Here is a 22,017-nt window from a genome sequence, read left to right on the forward strand (position 1 = left end):
TTTTTTTTTTTTTTTTTTTGAGACAGGGTCTCACTGTTGCCCAGGCTGGAGCGCAGTGGCACGATCATGGTGGCTCACTGCAGCCTTGACCTTCTGGTCTTAACCAATACTCCTACCTTGGCCTCCCAAGTACCTGGTACTACAGTCACACACCACCATGGCTGGCTAATTTTTATATTTTTTGTAGAGGTGGGGTTTTGTCATGTTGCCCAGGCTGGTCTTGAACTCCTGGACTCAAGCGATCCACCTGTCTCAGCCTCCTAAACTGCTGGGATTACAGGCATGAACCACTGCATCAGGCCCACTGATTTTTAAAAATATTGATTTATAGGAGTTCTACGTATTTTGGAAAACAGTCCTATGTCTCCTATGAGTTACAAATTATCCTCTAGGTTTTTGCTTGTCTTTTAACTTTTGTTTTAACTTAAAAAAATGTTTTGGCATGTAATTTAAAAAATGTTTGGCTTTTTATTGATACATTATATTTTACATACTTAGAGGGTATATGTGGTAGTTTGTTACATGCATAGAAAGTGTAATTGTCTAGTCAGGGTATTTGAAGAGTCCACCACTTTGAGCATTTATCATTTTTATATGTTGAGAACAATTCCGGTCCTCATTTCCACCTACTCTGAAATATATAATACATTGTTGTTAACTATAGTCACTCTACTCTGCTATAGAACAAGAGAACTTATTATACCTTTTATCTAATTATGTCTGTACCTGTAAACCCACCTTTGTTCATCTCTCCACCGTAACCAATTTCCCCAGCCTCTAGTGTCTATCATTCTACTCTCTACCTTGATGAGATCAACTTATTTTTAGCTCCCGTATACGAGTGAAAACATCAATATTTGTCTTTCTGTGCCTGGATTATATCACTCAACATAATGACCTCCAGTTGTATCCTCATTGCTGCAAATGACATGATTTCATTCTTTTTTATGGCTGAATAGTATTCTGCTGTAAACATATACTACATTTTCTTTATCCATTTGCCTGTTGATGGACACCTGGGTTTATTTTACATCTTTGCTATTGTGAATAGTGCTGCAATAAACATGTAAGTGCAGGCGTCTCTTTGATAAACTGATTTCTTTTCCTTTGAATATATACCGGTAGTGGAATTGATGAATCATAGTTCTATTTTGAGTTTTTTGAGAAATCTCCATATTGTTTTCCATAGTGGCTTTACTAATTTACATTCCCACCAACAGTGTATGAATTCCCTTTTTTTCCACATCCTCTCCAGTATTATTTTTTTGTCTTTTTAAATAATAGCCCTTCTAAATGAGATAACATCTCGTGGTTTTGATTTGAATTTTCCTGACAATCAGTGATATGGAGCATTTTTTCATATATGTGTTGGCCATTCGCATGTCTTCTTTTGAGAATTGTCTATTCCTGTCCTTTGCCCACCTTTTAATGGAACTTTTTTTACACTGTTGGGTTTCTGGTATAGTCTAGATATTAGTCCCTTATCAGATAATAGTATGCAATATTTTCTCTCATTCAACATGTTGTCTCTTCATGCTGTTGATTGTTTCCTTTGTTGTACAGAAGAAGCTTTTTAGTTTAATCTAGTTCAATTTGTCTATTTTCATTTTAGGTGTCTGTGCTTTTAAGGTCTTACCCACAAAATCTCTGCCTAAACCAATAACTTGAAGTGTTTTCCCTATGTTTTCTTCTAGTAGTTTTAAAGTTTGGGGTCTTAGATTCACTTCTTTAAACCATCTTCAGTTGATTTTTGTATATGGTGAGAGACAGGAGTCCAGTTTCAATCTTCTGTGTATGGATAGCCAATATTCCCAGCACCATTTATTGAAGAAGGTATCCTTTCCCCAGTGTATATTCTTAGTGCCTTTGAAGAAAATCAGTTGGCTATAAATATGTGGATTTATTTCTGGGGAAAAAAAATTTTATATTAAAAAATGTATAGTATCTAAATGTGTGTTAGAAGTGGTCTCCCCTATTCTGTGATTATACAAGATTCATGTTTTTTTCCTGTAGTTCTATGAATTTCTCAATGCTTAAATCTTTGCTCCATCAAACCTCTTCTTTATAAAATAAATTCTTAAAAAGCTTATATTTATTTACATGGCTAAGCATATCTTTTAAAAAAAGGTTATATTCTCAACTCTGTGACCACAATTTTTAAAGATCTCCATTCCTTGGCAGGTACTGACCTATGACCATAGTTAGAGAATGGTTCAAAGTACAATTCACACACATGCATATAATATAAACCATACATAGTGAATGCTGTCATTATATAAAGAGATCCTGGATAGCTTTCCAGTTATAACTTGATAAAGGGTTTTTACTGAACAACATTTTGAAACCATAATCCCCTGGAAAATGAAGATCCAGGAAAGGCATACAAAGCTTCTTTGAGGAGACGATTGTCTTGATTCTCCATGCTGCTTCTGCACGGTGCTGGTGACAGGGCTTGCTGTAGAATTCTCTCCTCTTTCATATCCACTCCAGTTACTAGATGTCAAGCAATTTGATCGCTGTCATTTTTGTTCTGAAAGTATCCTGAAATTTATTTTCCATTCTGATAGTTTCATAGGAGAATTGGAGGAAAAGGAAAAATTGTAATTGCTTTCAGATTCAATATATGGGGCATATATTTTTCAAAATATTTGTAATCAAATTCACTTCAAAATACTATAGAAGGAAGAAGAAAGTAAAACAAAGTTGTCATCCTTAAAAAAAACCACAACTGTAAATCAGAAAAAAAGAATGGCTATTGGCTTGAGTCATCCAATCTTTTTAAGCTTACACATCTGCATTAAATATCTGTCTTTTTATTTTATTTTATTTTTTGAGACGGATTCTCACACTGTTGCCCAGGCTGGAGTGCAGTGGCATGATCTGGGCTCACTGCAGCCTCCACCTCCTGGGTTCAAGCAATTTTCCTGCCTCAACTTCCTGAGTAGCTGAGATTACAGGAGTGTGCTGCCGTGCTTCGTTAATTTTTGTATTTTTAGTAGAGATGGGGTTTCATCATGTTGTCCAAGTTGGTCTTGAACTCCTGACCTCAAGAGATCTGACTATCTTGGCTTTCCAAAGTGCTGGGATTACAGGCATGAGGCACCAGGTCTGGTTTTTTTAATTTTTATTTTTTGAGACAGTGTCTCACTCTTTCACCCAGGCTGGAGTACGGTGGCACAATCTTGGCTCACTGCAGCCTTGAACTGCTGGGCTAAAATGATCCTCCCACCTCAGCCTCCCAGGTAGCTGCATCTACAGGCATGTGCCATCACACTTGGCTTGGCTTTTCTTTTATTTATTGCTCTAAAAATGAATAATCTCTGTAAAGATAAGTGCTATATAAGGCAACATATTAATATTTAAACCTAATGAGACAAAGTTGATCAAAATTCATGATCAGATAAACCAAGTCAGGAAGTCTATTAGCCTGTGTGGAAAAGGTACAAAGCTTATGAATTAATTTGATCCATTCTAAGTTTCAGGTGATAGGTATGAAACATATAAATGGGCAGCATTTCTGCCCTTGAGATACTTACATATTTCTCCCAGAAATGCTAGAATTACACTGAAAACTCATAAAGGAAAGGCAGGTCCATTTTTGAAAGGTTCTTCCAACATGGGTCTCTAATACTTATGCCTATCAAATGTTACAAGGAAATTATTTTAGATTTATTCTCACTGGAACATACAAAGTTCAACAGTGAGATTTGGAGACTTACTCTCTAGAGAATTACAAGCTACTTTCTTTTTTCTTTTTTTTTTTTTGAGACAGTGTCTCGCTCTTGTTGCCCAGGCAAACTAGTTTCTTAAGCCACTTCCTTAATTGCGATATGGAAATGGGGCAAATTTCCAAAGATAAATAGTCATCACAGTCAAGAACAGCTTACTAAGAAAGAATGGTCTCCAGGTTTTTCCAGAAAGCTGCCTTCTCATTAGGTAATGGTAAAACAGGACAAAGATAGTAAGCTTTTAAACGTTCCAGCTACATTCCTCACGGAATATTTAAAATTAAATATTCCGCGAGGAATGTAATGACCACAGAAGATTGCATTGGCTGGGAAATGGCCATAAAAATTAAAAAAAAAAAAAATTTGGAAAGGGAAAATAGCTTTCTGAAGTAGAGGAAACCTATCTGTTACTAAGAAGCTGGCTGCCCTCAGGCATGTTACAGTGCTCTCATTTGTATAGGGAAGGGATTAGGCTAGGCTGAGGTTTTCAAGCCTGGCTGAACCAAGAAACCTTGTAGCCACTTTTTGAAGACTGCCCCCATTCCCCAACACAGACCCATTCAATCAAATTCACTGGGAGTGTTCGCTGGGAGTGTGGTACAGGCATCAGTATTTTGTGAAGCTTCGCAGGGTGGAGAAAAACTGGACTACATAATCTCTAAGGCTGTGCCCAGATTTCACTAAATTAAGAGATGCATTCAGAATAGCAATGTAATGAATGAAACACAGGAAGCCATAAAACCCACGCAGGTATAAGCAAACCCTAACCAGGGACTTACAACACAACGTATTAGCAGAAAATTATATTCTCAGATGAACCTTTGCTTTCCTATACATAAATAATAAATATGCTTGACTTAGGAACAGCAACAAGACCACTCATGGCACAGAAGAATGCAAAAGTGATTATGTCATTAACTTATAGTAATATTTGTACTTTTTATCCAATTCCAAACTTATGAAATACATATCAAATTTTGAAAATTCAAATATGCAAATCTTTTTAATGCAAACTACAATTCAAAGAGTGTGAAGAGGTAGATTTTTAATTTTTCAGTGACAAATATCTAGTTGATATGGCATAAACCAAGAGAATGATTTCATAAGTACATATATACTCCTTGTCTTATAGAAGAAAGAGATAATACTAAATGATAACAGCAAGTGCCAATGCTATGACTAAGAGGGTGTTGTAAGTCATTCCTAGAAAAGATTCCTTTGAACAGGGTTTTAAAAAGACAACAGAATAAACGCCCTCCCTCTTACGGCCCGCTATTTCGAATTTTAGCCAATAGGGCATAAGGTCTTAAACTGCAGTTCACAAATATAGATCTTGTAAGAGGAGTCTATAAGTCCTTGAAACTTTGTGAATCTGTGTAAAAATTGTGTATCTGTGTCTGTGTGTGCATACATGCATGTGGGTACATCCAGGCACAGAGGTTTCTTATCCTTTTTGGAGTCAAAAGCCTCTATGGTCGCCTATGGATCCCCTCTCTGAAAAGTTTTTAAATGCACAAAACACAAAGCATTGCCAATAAAAGAAAAAGAATTACGGTAACAAAATGGTTTTTAAAAATTAGAGCACGGTAATAAATATACTTCTTTAGCAACGTATTAGCTGATGAGAACTAACTGTCTAGGTAGACTGCTATAATCTTATTGTGAAGTAATTTTTATAACTTTTATAAATCTTTTTATAGATCTTAATTTTCTAGTAATAAAGAGCACAGATATTCTGCAGTATCTGCAACAATACAACGTGACATGAAAGTATCTGTGGTTTCTACTGGTGACATAGTCACAAGCACTGCTAATATTGCTGTGGTTTGTTACCTGTCTTCATAATTGAAGAAAATGCTAACTTTCTGTTTCAAGTTAAGAAAAACTTTTACCACTGGGTGTGGTGGCTCATGCCTGTAATCCCAGCACTTTGGGAGGCTGAGGCAGGAGGATCACTTGAGGCCAGGAGTTTAAGACCAACCAGGCCAACATGGTGAAACCCGATCTCTACCAAAAATATAAAAAATTAGCCGGGTATGGTGGCACACACCTGTAACCCCAGCTACTCGGGAGGCTGAGGCAGGAGAATTACTTGAATCCAGGAGGCAGAGTTGCAGTGAGCCGAGATTGTGCCACTGCACTCTAGCCTGGGTGACAGAGCAAGACTCTGTCTCAAAAAAAAAGAAGAAAATTTTTTACCCATCCAAGTTCACAACCTTCCTGAGTTCTATGGACTCTAGATACTAAAGAACCTTTTCTTTCTGCCTTTATCAGTCTTTAAGGGGTTGATTTGTAAGCCTGCAGGAAGGGTAGAACATTAGACCACAAAGCCCTCAATGAGCACTGTGTGGACTGGCTGTAGGCCCTGCAGGCACAGAGCCCTGGAGAGTCCCAAGATGACAGGCAGAAGGAAAGGTGCTCCCTGAGGTAGAAGGGTCAAGGAGTGCTCTGGGATGTTCTAGAACTAAGGTTCAAATGTGTCTTACTATTAACTTTGTATTTTAACTTTCTGTAGGGTTCTTTATTCAGTGACTTAGAAGATACATAAAGCATAGCAAAAACTCATCAATCAGAAGTGGAGAAGAAAAAGGAAAGAGAAGAACAACATAGGGGCATAAAATTAAGTAGTGTCAGGCATAAAGCTAGTGTAAAAAAAAAAAGTAAGCCAAAAATTCACTTCGGAGCTTTCTGGCAGGCATCTTGAGGAGGAAAACCTGGATGGTCCCAAAATTCGCAGTTTCCAAAGGGATTGGACACGCACATACACATACACACACACACACACACACACACCGAGCTCAGAAAAAATATAACCCTTCTGGTAGTAAAACTAGACAGAAATGTCTCCCTATATATCTTTATAAAGAGAATAGAAAGAAAATTCCAGGCTAGACACAGCAGCTCACACCTGTAATCCCAGCACTTTAGGAGGCCAAGGTGGGAGAATTGCTTGAGGCCAGGAGTTCAAGACCAGCCTAGGCAACATAGTGAGACCCATCTCTACCAAAAAAAAAAAAAAAAATTAAAAATAAAGAAAATTCTAGAGATATTTATAAAGGGAATGTTGAAATTAATAAATAATCTCAATAATATCATTATAGTAGACACAACAGTGAGTTCCACAGAACTTTTAAAAATAATATTTTAATAAAACAATCACAATACAGCAAACACAATTCAATGGGGCTCATGAGGTACAGTTAGTACTCAGCTCTCTGAATTGAGACACATAGAGGTACATGCTAACAGGCCGTGGGCCTAAGCATCTCCTACATGAACACTGGCCCCCATTCTATATAGTGGAAGGTGGCAAATTTTTCTTAAAGGATCAAATAGTATATATTCTCAGCCTTGCTGGCCACACAGAAATACCCATCCTTGCTGCAAAAGCAGCCACAGACAATGTGTAAATGAATAGGCATGGTATGTTTCAAAAGCTTTATCTATAGACACCAAAATTTTAATTTCATATACTTTTTACACCACAAAATATAATTTTTCCTTTGACTTTTCCCCATCAATCTTTCAAATAGTGTACAAACCATTCTTAGCTTATAGGCCTACCAAAACAGGCAAGTGGCTGTGGTTTGGCCCACAGGATATGATTTGCTAACCCCTGGTCGACAAGACCGAGTTTTCCCCAAGATATCTCATTGTCACTATATCCCTCTCGTTCCTCAAGCCTTGGTCTATAACAACCTTTTTTCTTTTTAATAGTAACTGCTTCGACATTTGATCTGCAACTATACACAAAGGCAACCAGGTTGCCATGTGGGTAGACATGGCTTCAGAATTTCTATGTTTAATGGATATAAAAAGGTAACCCAGGATGAACTAACAGCAAAGAAATGTCCTCATTAAAATAAACACACACAAAAAGGGTAGAAAACCTCGAATGTACAACTTTCTCTACTTCAAGGATCACATGTTGGATTTTTAGAAGCATCCAAAAATATGTGTAATTAGCTAAATCACTTAATTCACGTTATATCATTTATATCACTAGTTCTCCCAATGAAAATGAAACTGTATAATGTTTCACAGCACACAGTTAACTTGGTGCAATCCAAATAAGAAACCCTTCTTTCCAAATACCATCCCAATATCCCTGAGCCTCTGTCTGTACCTGGACAAAAGATGGGACTTGGCCACTGAACTTGGCAAACTCGGGTTGTCTCTACTATTACATTGCCCCACGAGAAGACTGCAGGGAACTTATCTCATTTCTTTATTTTAGTGGCCTCATCTATGATTTTTAACACTTGTATTACCTATTGTGTAGAACTACAAGGAATAATTGATAAGATTGTATAAATAAGTCTTGATAAGCATGTTGAAGAAAAGGTATTATGCATGCCCAGAAGAACTCCGCTATAATATAAGGAGGTAGCAATTACCTTATGGCAATACAACGCGCATAAAATTGAGTCTCCTGAAATGTGTAACTGCAATCAGAAGATGTTCAAAGCCACACAATTATAGTGTTCAACCCAGGTTCCAGCTGCTCCTGTTAACACTAGCCCTGTTGGTATTCCACTGTAGGCTGTACTTTGCTACCTCTCTGTATTTTCTTTATATTTTTTCTCAGTTGATTCAGGTTATCAGGCTGTGTATACAAAACAATCTCCCTGAACCATGAATTAAAATTCTGAGCTGAGCAATGGAAATGCTGATGAAACCTCTAGTACAACCAGAGAACAGGCCCATAGCTTGTGGGGCTTTGGGAACTTGTAACTCATGAATGCTCGACTGTGCAGCACTCACATAATGAACAAGGCTGGGTCTAGAGTTACGTGTAAGTCACTGCAATTATTTCTAAAAACACTTATTCTTGAGTGCATGCATTCACCCACTAGAACACTGAAGCCTTGTATTCTTAAGGTGAAATGTTGGGTTCAATTCCAAAGACTACTGTTCCTAAAACTGGCCACAGAGCCTCATCTGAACTAACATTTATTGCCTTTTAATAGCATTTGCTAAAATCCCCATCTTCTAAAGATTATACAACATTCCAAAAAGCCTCTAAGGAAAATCCCTTTCAAAGTACCTGCATCATCCTTTTAGTCTGCAAATACAAAATTAAAATGCATGTTTAAATAATCAAAAGATCCTTTTGCATTCTCACAGTCATAGTATCCATTATATGCTATATTAACTGAAGAAAAAAAAGAATGATTGAAAACATGGCACTGTGTTCCAGCTCTCCCACTTAGGGATATGCATCCTGAGGCAAGTTACTTAGCCTCAACAAGCTTCAGAGTTCTCTACTATAACACAAGGACAAGAACTATTTCATAGGATATTGTGAGAAAGAGATCAGATACTGTATGGATAGTCCCTGAATAAATGCTTGTTCCCGTCTTCTATTTGGGAAACCCTGTTGGGTATACAAGGTGACTTTCTGAATCCCAAGGGATGTTACTATGTCAACAAGGATTAATAACATAGTGTGATGTGTAAAAGGCTTTTTGAGTCACAGCCTCAACACTGAGAAGAAAACGGAAGAAACTGGGTATTTATGATGACCCAGATTTTTCCATTTCCTAAATGTGCCTAACTGTGCAGAGACAACACATCCTTTAGACAGAATTTTGTATCCCACTGTGAAGACATAAATTCTGTGTTTCAATTTCTATGCAGTTGCCATGATTCTTTTTATTTAAATAATGCAACTCCTCTCAAGTAAAATACTTCAGTTTCATCCCCTGAAATACACTCAGCCAATGCTGCCCTCTTCAGCATGAGTATGGGCTCCATCTTTTTATACAGTCATCTCCTGGGAATAGGAATACGAACCTTCCTAGTACCTATCACTGAAATGCTAGCCCAGGATTGCTGAAAAACTTGGACTTCCCTTACTTATGTGTTAGAAGGAGACTACACTCCCATCTCTTTCTTTCAAACACCGTGGAAACATACCTTTTACAATCCCATGATTTCTAAGCTCTCTTCATTGATCTCCAGTGAAATGGAAGCATTATCTGCTTGACAACATCCTTAAGCATTGACCTTGAATTGGGTCAAATTTTTATTGTGTGAAAAATGCACTGGTGTTCCAGTTTCTTTTTTATTATCTACAAATCATATTAATAATTACGACTTAGCTCAAGTATCAACAGCTTTAATGGACACAAATTATTCTGTTCACATTTGTTGAATGCTGACACAGCCATAAGAGAGGGAATAAAAACTATTACCCATCCAGTTTTGAGTCTGAAAACCAAGAAAATTTATTTTCTAAGTATTCACCTTATGTTACCATAAAGAAAGAAATGTGTGTGATAGTGAGGGTAACATGTATTTATAAATTTATGCCATTTACTCTTTTTTTAATAAATGTGCTGGGGAATATTTCTCAATAGAATTCATTATTATTATCTTGAGATATTAGCAGTAGACAGCTGCCAGAATATTTCACAAATGGAGCAGTAGTACATTACTAGTTACCTAATCTAGCTGTGTTGGCTACATGGCATGAAGTCTCATGGTCTCTATGAAATAAACATCTTATTAACTACAGAGAAGTTAATAAAATTCTGGCTTCTCCTTTGGATAACTCTCTAAAGACCCATTTCGGTTAAATGAGTTGCCTTCTAACTATTTATTCACAAACTTGCTTCATAAAATGGTGAAGAGTCAATCAATGAGTTAACGCACAGGTCAGTGCTCAATAAATGATGGCAATGAACAGAACACAACAGAGTAGGAATTTCCTAACAAAACATGCTCTAAAAAAGAAACTTCAGATAAATATGCAAATTCCACAATTGGAATTTTAATGTCTAGGTTTTATTTGATGTCTTCTTATTCTGTTGGTTAACTTAAACACAAAGGACAAATGAAAAGATATTTTAGTTATGATTTGGTTATTTTTTAGTAACTACTCAAAACATGGTTGTACAAGTGAACCAATGGCCCAAGGGCCATAATTACTCACATAATTTAGGAAAGCACTCTTTATTGGGAGTCAGCAGGTTAGGTCCTGGGAGGACCACACATGGTTACTATAATCGACTTCATAGTACTTTGTGAACTTAGGAAGCAATGGAAATGGATTGATTTAGAAGTAAAACAGAACTGAGGCTTTGGTTATAACTGAACTTGGTCCAGCCTTTACTGAATACAACTTCATCTGCATTGCATGCTATCTAATCAATGACATCCTTTTTTTTTTTTTTTTTTTTTTTTTTTGATAAAATCATTAAGCCATTTGAGAAGGTTTAAGGAAGACTTGAGTGAGGTGGGAAAGGGTTGAATTTTCTAAAGAGAAACAGTCCTGCCAATCAAAAATATTTCAAAATAGTCAAGTTACATCTTTCAAATAGTGCTTTTTGGTCTATATTTTCTGTCCCCAGAATGCCACAACAAAATGCTAAAGCTAAGTCAGAGTGTAATGAACCAACTCGGAGGAAGTTTTGTTTATGGAAAATATTTCTTGGTGGATGAAAGAGGAAATACAGCTGAAGAAAATGATAGAGAAAAGTGATAAGTGTGTGGTGGAGTGATCAGAGTTCTAGCTTAGTGAGAGTATCCCCACCCAGTCAGCCCAAAGAATGGCTGTAGAGCCTAGCACAGCTCTTAACGCTGTATATCGACTGTCATATAAAGCGCTTGAAGGTAAGCTCTTAATTTTCCTTCCAGAAGTAAATACTAGAATTCTTTTTAAACGCACACACACACACACAGATTTTTTTAAGTAGAGACAGCCTTAATATAGAGTAAATAATGTTAACTTAGTAGAAAAATGAATGAAGAAACGTAAGAAAAGTTAACAGGGAACTTTATTGCTTTTGGCCCAAGGCCACCGCAAGGCTTACCGGGCAGAACGTTGGCAAATATAAAGGTGTGGGTGGAGTGCCTCGATTAGAAAAGGAAAATGCTGTGTTTAGAATAGACTTAAAGACAGTGAATAGACCAAAAACTATAAAAAGAATATAAAGCTTTAATAGCTATTATTAATTATACAGAGTTCCTGGTTTAGTCATTCAATAAATATTGAGTGAGTGAGGTAAACAAATACATAAGTGACAGGAACTGAAAAAGGAAAGGATTTTAGAGACCTTAAGGAAACAAACTAATACACATGGGACTCCAGCAGAGAACAAAAAGTTAATTCAGATTTTTAACACTAGCAAATGTATGAAAATAAAAATCATCACTAATGTCTTGAGTTGTTGACTTGGCTGGAAATTGGGAAAGCATGAATTATTCATAAATTAATAATGATTCTCGGAGGGTATAGATGAAGAAAGTTTATAGGGATAAAATCTCAGATTTTCTTCTAGGTGATTTAAATCCATAAAGTCTACAAATGACTTTAAAACCACATACTCAACATAAAATTTTTTAAAAAGTAATTATGGTATGGGACTGGATGTAGATGCTTGGTAGATAAAAATTAATACTTTTCATAATAAATCAATAATAAAACATAAAGTAGGTGTTATCTAGACATTTAAATCAAATATTGACTAACATTGAAATTATCACTACTAATGATGCAGCATTTGACATAATATATTTATGTAACTGTTTTAAAAATTTTTATTGTCACAGGCTATATGCTTTTATTGCCAAAAGTTAATATTTGATGCTATACAAATTGAATTTGTCATGCTTATATTACAGTCATGCCTGCACGATGTCAATTATAGCAAAATCAACTTCAGTCATAAATTTGAAATCTAGAAAGGGATGTTGGTAAGATTTTAAAGGAAGTCATATCAGTCAACTGATGGAATCTATTTTATACACCAGTGTCATCAGAAGCAAGTTATATTTCAAGTTTTAATATAGTGGCTCTTTTGCACAGAGAAAAAAAAATTCACCTTGTGCACCAATTTATTGTTTCTTTGTTTGTTTTGTTGAGGTTTTTTTGAGACAGAGTCTCACTCTGTCACCCTGGCTGGAGTGTAGTGGCATGATCATGGCTTACGTAGCCTTGACCTCCAGTGCTCAGGTGATCCCAACCTCAGCCTCCTGGATAGCTGGGACTATAGGCCTGCACCACTACACCTGGCTAATTTTTCGTATTTTTGTAGAGATGAGGTTCCCTGCACTCAAGTGATCCACCAGCCTCAGCTTCTCAAAGTGGTGGGATTAAAGGCATGAGCCACCACACATTTATTGTAAATTTTTCAAAAATTTGGGGATCAAAAAGACAGGAAAAGAGAACAAGAAGACAAAATTTGTATAGAATCCAATGCTTATGATAAACCAATTAACCTTCCTGGAAAGCTTTAATCTTTATTAAAAGAGAAGCAGGCCAGCACGGTGGCTCACGCCTATAATCCCAGCACTTTGGGAGGCCAAGCATGTGGATCATGAGGTCAGACGTTCGAGACAGTCTGGCCAATTTGGTGAAACCCTGTTTCTACTAAAATTACCAAAATTAGCTGGGTGTGGTGGCACATGCTGGTAGTCCTAGATACTCAGGAGGCCAACGCAGGAGAACTGCTTGAACCCAAGAGGTAGAGGTTGCAGTGAGCCGAGATCGCACTCCAGCCTGGGCAACAGAGCAAGATTCTGTCTCAAAAAAAAAAAAAAAAAAAAGAGAGAGAGAGAGAAGAAAAGCAAGCTTGGGTGCCTGTCTGAGTCTGAAACAGGGAGTAGTGTCCTGCCCTGGTGCTGAGCTTGGGGAAGAAGAAGGCCAAATTGCCCTGGGGGCTCTGAAAGCAGAGGGCATTGGGTGTGCTTCTGATCTCAGAGGAAAAGAGGGTGGGTTCCAGCAGCCCCTAGAGCTCCTCCAAGTCCCTGCATGGTCACAGCAAAGTAGGAAACTAGTTCCCACACTCCTGGAGTACTAGGGACATGTCAAGGACCTTAACTAATCACACCAAATTCATCCCCACAACCTCAGAGTTGAGCTGAAGCAACAAAATGGCCTCAGGGTACCCAGGAAAGCATGAAAGAAGTAAGGAGAACTGTTTAAACTGAAAGGGCCTTTCAGACAAGAATGCACTTGAACTGGACCAACACTAAGGATCAGACAGGACAGTGCACATCTCTAAGGATGTCTGCATAGGCAGAGACCACCAAGACAAGGTGAGCACTCCCCACTCTATGCTGTAGTACATCCTAGGGAAAAAAGGATTAAATTAAATATTTTTGACTAGCTATGTTCATAAAGTACTCCTTTTATGAGAGTGACACAGGTCTGGTCAGGTATAGGTATGACAGGAGATGGTAATGATTCACAGGAATCTAGAAGAAGTGGCAGTTTCTATTTCAAGCAGTGATGGGTTAGGTTATTCAGATTGATGCTTCCACTAAAAATAACTATAAATGCTGGTAATGATGTAAAATAATCTGATTTAAAACTATAGGCCAGGTACGGTGGCTCACACCTGTAATCCCAGTACTTTGGGAGGCAGGTGGATCACTTGAGGTCAGGAGTTTGAGATGAGCCTGGCCAACATGGTGAAACCCCATCTCTACTAAAAATCCAAAAATTAGCCTGGCATGATGGTGCATGCCTGTAATCCCAGTACTTGGGAGGCTGAGGCACGAGAATTGCTTTAACTTGGAAGGAGGAGGTTGCAGTGAGCCAAGATCATGCCACCGCACTTGAGCCTGGGTGACAGAGCAAGACTCCATCAAAAAAAAAAAAATTAAAACAACAAATAGGTGACAAAATAGGAAGGAACTATGAGGCCAAAATCTGGAAGAAAGCAGGAACTCAAAGAGCTAAGTAAGCAGAGAGGCACTTTTATCCTTGTAGGGGCATATTTGCTGAGAGGAGCATAAGTAAACTGATTTTGACAGCTTCACTGAGGGAGGTGGAACAGAAATCAAAGCCCAGAACCCACTCAAGTGAAAAGTAAAAAAGGTCTTCTTCAAGTTAAGCCGGGCTCCTAAACACTACACTCTAAAAATACGGGTGAACCAGAATAAACCTACCTCCCACTCAGAGAGACTGCAAGGACAGTTGTCTTGGCATAGAAAGTGAGTGTAAAAGGGTAGGGTGGTCCCTGGAAAGCTGTATTCACAAGCACGAGGAGGTGCAAAATAGCAATCCAAGTTCACATCACCTAGGTCTTTAAAAAGTGGTAAATTTAAGTTAAAGAAGTCCTAGGCTAGAAGTGGGGCCAGATACTTGGCAGAAACAAAAGCAAATCCTCTCTAAAAACACAGCCATTCATCCCAGGCCTCAAAGAATCTCTGAAAGGAATTTTTCAGTAGTAATGACAAATACACAGTCAAAAATAACCAAGCACGCAAAGACATTGAAAAGGAGTGAGGAATCTTGGAAAAATGTAGCTCCTAAGAGGAAATACATCCTCTAATGAATTCTATAGCCATTTAACTCATGCATTTATTCAATGACTATTGAACACCTCATCTGTGCCAGGATCAATGTCAGGTGCTGGGCATATATACTGTTTCAAGTGTCATATGAAGAAATCACCCAGGGGCTAAAAAACCAGTTGAGCTAGCATTATATTTATGTTTATTTACCTTTAGTTTCTGCATTTTCCTAAGACTTCCAAACACAAAGCCTAATGAGTGTCCATGAATGCTTAGTGATAGATTTTGAAATAAACAGAAATCTCCTAGGAGTGAGACTGACATCATTGATGCCTTTCTCAGACTCTCATTCCCTAAATGTTCCATGTTAGAGCTAAGCCTAATTATGTCCTAAGCAAACCACAGAGCCACATGCATCAACAGAAAAATGATAAAAGACAAAGATAACTATCTCAAAGAAACATACAACTGAGTTAACCACGTTTATCTTTTAACTGTACCAAACAAAGTCCAAGCAGATAATCTAATAAATGGTGATGGCATGAATTGGGAAACACTAATTTTAAGGTAGATATAGGAATAGTTGAAGGCACAGGAAGGGTGGAGAGAAGCTAGTCTAATATTTACTTTATGCATGGATTATTTTTCTTGGCCAAAGTTGTTGGCAAAAACTCATTGATACTCTGGTACCTCTACACTAATTGTCAGCCAGTGTCTTCTATCCGGCTTTTCACAATAAGAATTCAAATGGCCACCTCTATATTTCTGCATTTGTTTTACCCTTATTAAATATTCTGGTTGGCCAGGTTGGAAGGCAGAAGGATCACTTCAGCTCAGGAGTTCGAGACTGGCCAGAGCAACACAGTGAGATCTCATTTCTACAAAAAAACAAACAAACAAAAAAATACAAAACTTTAAAAGTTAGCCAGGCATGATAGTGTGCACCTGTAGTCCCAGGTACTTGGGAGGCTGAGGCAGGAGGCTCACTTGAGCCTAGGAGGTCAAGACTACAGTAACCCATTGTAGCATCACTGCACTCCAGCCTAGGTGACAGAGACCCTGTGTCAAAACAAACAAACAAAAATTCTGGTTGTTGTCATTTACTGAGCCTTCAAAACAGTATGATATGTGCTTTTTTTTTTCTTTTTATGTATGCCAAACCATGACAATATAGTTTAATACAAAAACAAAAAAATAGCTGCAGCATATGAGGCACTAACTCCGGGCCTGGCACTGTGCAAGACAATTTTTAGGAGTTATTTACTTCTCACAACAATTGTAAGGGGTAAGTTATTATTACCCACATTTTACAGATGGGAAAACTATGGGCCAGAGCAGTTATATCCTGAAACAGAAGTACAGAGGGAGCAAGAGCGTGAGTTTTGATGCTGGACAGATCTGAATTTCAGTAGCGCCCTGCCCCTGGTGTTTCTCCTCCCCTGAAGTCAAAGCTGTTTCCTGAGAAGAGGGCTGCTGAGGGGATGAGATGAAATCCCATACGTCTGAGTGTCTGGCCTCTAGGAAGTGCTTGTTTCTCCCTCCCTCCAGTGGTTGCTCATCTAGAAATTCCTGTCTTGCCTTAGGTAGTGCCTTTACATAGTTTTAAAAGTAATTACTTCTGGCCAGGCATGGTGGCTCATGCCTGCAATCCCAGCACTTTGGGAAGTCAAGGCAGGTGGATACCTGAGGTCAGGAGTTTGAGACCAGCCCTGGCCAATATGGCAAAACCCTGTCTCTACTAGAAATACAAAAATTAGTCGGGCATGGTGGTGCATGCTTGTAGTCTCAGCTACTTGGGTGGCTGAGGCAGGAGAATCACTTGAACCGGGGAGGCAGAGGTTGCAGTGAGCCAAGATTGTATCACTGCACTCTAGCCTGGGTGACAGAGTGAGACTCCATCTAAAAAAAAAAAGTAGCTACTTCTAGAAAAATAATGTCAAACTGTACACAGTTCTGAAAATAAGGAAAAGGTAATTAGCAGGGCATGACGGCAGGTGCTTGTAATCCCAGCTACTTGCAAGGCTAAGGCAAGAGAACAGCTTAAACCCAGGAGGCGGAGGTTGCAATGAGCCAAGATCACGCCACTGCACTCCAGCCTAGCTGACTGAGTAAATCCCTGTCTCAAAGAAAAAAGAAAACAAATAAGGAAAAGGTGGATGGATAATCCCTTACATCCATGGAGAACACTGTGGTTTTCAGTATCTTTTCACTCCTTTGTAATCGTTGTCTTGTTTGACCCTTCAGAAAATAACTTAATATTTCAGTCAATGTTTTCAGATTGGGTGTCTCCAGAACAAAACAACACTGTCCATGGGCCTTGGAAAATGATAATCTGGGAAATGATGCAAGAGGAAGGGCCCAGGCCTTTGCCTTCCCTTCTTTCCAGTCCCCTAGAAGCAGCCTGTTCCTTTCCCTCTCCTGGATGTCTATGTGTGTGTCTAGGGGGCAGGGGTGAAAGGGTAGCCAGGGTTGGAGGTAAGTCAGGGGTGGAAGGGATGAAGGGATGAATGTGACTGGTAGCTGTTTCTCTGGTTTCCATGGTAAAGATGTATAGCACAGAAGGAATGTGCTACCTTCCTTTATAAAAGAACATTTAGTTTTCCTAAAGCTTATGAAAAAAATCATCCTACACTCTTTCAATTAAACCAAAACTATCTACTTTTCCTAGAGTGGTCTGAACTGAAGGTCAATATTCATCCAGAAAGTTTGGCCAAAAAAACCTGGAAAAGAGGTATCTCCTTTTTCCCCTCCCCCACCAGTATACCACCTGGCACACAGTACGTACTCAACAAATATTTGAAGTTACTGTAGTGGCTGCTGTGTGAATTAACTGTCTTCTGTTGACAACGAAGTAAACAATGCGATGATTCCAATAAGTCTCTAAGAAGGTCAGCCCAGCTTCTCTCCTAAGCTAGCTTTAGGTCAAGACTGACTTACCAAATAATTGATTAGTGCAGAGATCACACAAGGGGACAGATTTTGCTTTGGCCTGCAAGGTTTCAAAACACATTTTGAATTCACATTTAAAGCCTGAGAGATTTCATATGCATTTACAGCTAGCTTGCTGTAAATAGTACCAATAGTACCTATCTAGCCCTATTGGGAACTTGGCTTGGTGCCTGGGTTATAACTGTGTTAGACTAAATCAAAATTCAGAAAAGTTCTATTTCAGTTAGCTGTTTCAGGAGTTAATTTAACGCTGCATAAAACAGACACACACATACACCCACCCGACAAAAAATAGAAGATTCAGAATATGTAAATACAAAAACCAAACCCTCCAGCCCTCAAATTCCTCACTGCTTGTGACTATGTAGAGCCCCACAGTTGATTTGTAATGACCCTGTTCTCAAACCGTCCTCTTCTTGGGCTCCTGCCAACTGGAGGCATGAAGAGGAGAGACCACCCCGGCCCTTTCTAATGCTCCACAAAGCCCCGTATCCCAACTGAGAAGGAATTCTTGATACAAGCTGGAAGGTGGGAATTAAAACCCCACTGATATAAAAAGCTACTAGCACAGCAGCTTGCCATTTAGAAGACACTATTTCGGATTTTACAGAAATTAATCACATTAAATAGGAATAACATACAAGTGATTTTCATTTATTAGTTTTAAAATATGTTACAACGCAGAGAGTCCCCCACCTAAAAATTACTTCTGTGAAAGGCAGCTGGATTTTGATGAACGTCCCTTCACAAATTGATGCCACCTACATCCTGGACCCTCCTGCTGGTCCAGTATGATCCCCAGAAGCCGCAGAGCCCCCACTCCATTCTCTTGCTGCTCAAGTGACACTTCTAGCCCTGCATGACTCCTCCACACTCCTTCCCCACTTCTTGGTTTTATGTTTTGTTTTTTTTTTTAAACTTCTCCCCCGGCCCACCACAAATACACCTCAAAGATATTTTGGTATACACATTATATAAGAATAGAAATAAATATTTATCGGGCACCTACTATTTGCCCATCGCAAGTCTACCTATTAGAGAGAGGTGAACCCATTCGGTAACCAGTACAATCATCTGAGGCTTGCAGGATGGTGGCTGAAAATGGTCCGTTTAGCGGCCAGACTGCTGAGTGGGATTTTATCAAGGCTTGCTGACCACATCTGACGTCGCCCCACTTCTGTCTAGAAGGCTCCTTCCAAATCTAAGAGTCTATGATCACTGCTCTCGTTTTTTTTTTCCCCCAGCTTTATTGGGGTATAATTGACAAATAGAGCTGCTGCCATTTTTAAGAATACAAAATTGATAGGTGCCCATGTTGCTGGGAAAGAAACTTTTCTTTTTGACACACCCTCATTTTCCCCATTAAAAGAGGACAGCTCAGATTAATTCTGGGTAAAACCGCGCCTCCTCAACACAGTCCCCTCATCTTACTCCACCAAACCGAGGGGTACCCCCATCCCTCATTACTGAACTCGAGATGCCACCCAATGCTGATAGGGAGCAGAATCGAACTAGAGGGCTAAATCCCGCCAGTGTAGAAATGCAATTTCCTCCAGTTAGCCTCGATAATTGCAGTTTCCTCTATGATCCGTCATTAAAGCCCACTCCAAGGAAGTTCCATAGACAAAACCCCAGACAGCAGACCTGGCAGACCTGGAGTCAGCTCGATCTGCTCCGAGAGCCTACAGAAGAAAAGGCGGGTCTGGAAGCGCTCCTGAGAAAGAAAGGGGATTTCCTGTCCCTGGTCCTGGATCTTGATAGGGACCCACTTGGGAAGCTCGGGGTCTCTCGCGGGCGTGTCGACCTCGCGGGGTGGAGAGGGGCTGCCCCGGGAATCCCACACAGAGCCTGGCTCTCCTGCTTCCCTCCGTGCCCTCTTCTTCCTCCTCCTCCTCCTCCCGGGGTGGGTGGGACCCGAGTGCCGAGGGTCTGGGGGGCGCGGGCCCGCGCGTGCAGCACGGCGTAGGGGAGGGAAGCCCGCGCCTGGAAGCCTACCGTCTTCTGCTTCTTGATCCCGGACATGCTGGCTGGCTGCGGGGAGCCTGCGTCCCGGGAGCAAAGACCGAAGAACGCAGGGACGGCTGCGGCGGCTGCCGGACTCCCGGGAAGGAGGTATAAAAAGGCTCCGCAGACACGTCGCACTTCCCTTGACCAGCCCACTTCTACTCCTCCTCCCGCCACGCTCCTCTCCGCCCCGTCGGCTCAGCAAGCAGCTCCCAGCCCCGGGGATCCGGCCGCGGCCGCCTGGGCGGGTCCCCAGCCCGGCCCCTACTCTCGGGCGCGCGCTCCGCCGGCCCCGGTCCCCGGAGAGACCTTGCAGCGGAGCCGCAGACCCGCGCGTCCCCGGGCGCCGGCCCCGGGTCAAGTCCACCCCACCCGCCCCACCCCGAGAGGGTCCCAGAGCGTCCTCCACTCCCCCACCAGCCCCCCGCGCCAATTGAAGGAAGTCTGCCTGCATGCAGGGCCTAAGAGAGCTTATTCGGTTAAGGGCACGGATGTTAAAGCTGCCAGCTTTGTTGGCGGGGTCCTCATAGGCAATAGTAAAAACGAAGGTCCATATTCGTGGATCCTTAGAGAGCACTCCGCTGAGCTCTGCCTTAATCCTCATGCGCCCCCTCCATCCTGCCCCAGCCCCGGCCTGGGTAGCAAGTCCTACTATCTTCCCATTTTACAAACGAGGCAATTGAGGCTTTCAGACTTTGCCAAGATTATATGCCAAATGAGGGGATTCAAATCCAGGCTGTCAGCCTCCATCAGCAGTGCGGGCTTTCTCCACCAGCATCGTGATAATGCCCAAGGCTCACAGCTTGTCTGTTCACTCACTACGCATTGTGCTGAAGAGGTTACATGCACTTCCTCCACTCTCATCACAGCAGTATCTTCAGGTTACAGGTGTGGGCCTGCAGAAGCACGGCCCCTCCTCACCACGTCAAGCAAGTGCCAATGGCCAGTGGAAGCCCAGTGACTTGTTTCAGTCCATCCCCAAAGTAGCACTTCTGTCCCACCGGAATAGGCCCTGAGGAGGAGGCAAAGGAGGCACACCCTGAGCAGGCTTAGGCCTAGGACTCCAAGGTTTTACCAGAAGTCAGTATGAGGCAACCCTCTGAAAGAAAAATGTCAAGACCAAGTAGAAGTGAGGGAGAGAAGCTCTAGTGACAAGCACTTTGGGGGCAGTCACTGGGTCTCACACCCCTTGTACCTTAACGGACTCCTTGTACAATGCCACAAACGGATGGATATGACCATACCGTCGAAAGAACTAAGGCGACACACAAGGGACACACTTCTCATTCCCACTCTAGTGTTCTGCTGTGAAAGGGTTGGAGTAATAGTTTAAGGAGGTGAGGGATGAGACTTTTCTTTCATACCTAATTGTATTTCTGGAAGACAGCCAGCTTTCCAGACAGACGCTTGATCTGAGTATTCATTGACTGCCCTTCGCCATGGGAAGGTGGGAAAGAAAAATAAATCAGAATTCAGAAACTTAAAAGGCAGCCTGCATGGCTGTACAGTCTTGAGTTGTTAGCTGATTTATTTTCTTATTCATTTCGAGTAAACTGCCACCACTCCCTTCCAATGTAAGCTGCTAGGGGCAAATACCGGGTTTGAGTTACTGTTCTGCAAACAAACTAGCCTATTTTAAATGTACATGAAGTTTAAACAGCAATATCCTATTCTTATTTCATTGGAGAAATTCTTCTATATTAGTTTCCACCATATCTTAGACTCTGTTCGATTTTGCCCTAAGAGAAGGTAAAGTTAAGTGTGAATTGAAAAACAGCAATGTGCAGCTGGGTGCAGTGGCTCATGCCTGTAATCCCAGCACTTTGGGATGCCAAAGCTGATGGATCATCTGAGGTCAGGAGTTCGACACCAGCCTGACCAGTATGATGAAACCCTGTCTCTACTAAAAATATAAAATTATCCAGGGGTGGTGACACATGCCTGTAATCCCAGCTACTCAGAAGGCTGAGGCAGGAGAATTGCTGGAACCCAGGAGGCGGAGGTTGCAGTGAGCCAAGATCATGCCATTGCATTCCAGCCTGGGCAACAAGAGTGAAACTCCATCTCAGCAAAAAAAAAAAAAAAAAAA

General features: G+C 40.4%; 1 protein-coding gene and 1 long non-coding RNA gene across 3 annotated transcripts in view; both read right to left on the reverse strand.

Annotated features, from left to right (window-relative positions):
• The window catches only part of LOC116528386, a 24,012-nt gene extending 6,048 nt beyond the window's left edge, over positions 1–17,964 (reverse strand). Inside the window, exon 1 of the long non-coding RNA XR_004259004.1 lies at positions 17,913–17,964. This is a non-coding gene — a long non-coding RNA (uncharacterized LOC116528386). The remainder of the gene's footprint in view (positions 1–17,912) is intronic.
• The window catches only part of PAPSS2 (3'-phosphoadenosine 5'-phosphosulfate synthase 2), a 91,099-nt gene extending 70,864 nt beyond the window's left edge, over positions 1–20,235 (reverse strand). For both annotated transcript variants that reach the window (XM_032245608.1, XM_032245607.1), the window contains exon 1: positions 19,920–20,235. In XM_032245608.1, coding sequence (XP_032101499.1) covers positions 19,920–19,946 — 27 coding nt within the window. In that variant the 5' untranslated portion in view covers positions 19,947–20,235. The remainder of the gene's footprint in view (positions 1–19,919) is intronic.
• Positions 20,236–22,017: the final 1,782 nt, after the last annotated feature.

Source organism: Sapajus apella, unplaced genomic scaffold (genome assembly GCF_009761245.1).
Source record: "Sapajus apella isolate SASKATOON/1434 unplaced genomic scaffold, GSC_monkey_1.0 scaffold58, whole genome shotgun sequence".
NCBI classification, from domain to species: domain Eukaryota; kingdom Metazoa; phylum Chordata; class Mammalia; order Primates; family Cebidae; genus Sapajus; species Sapajus apella.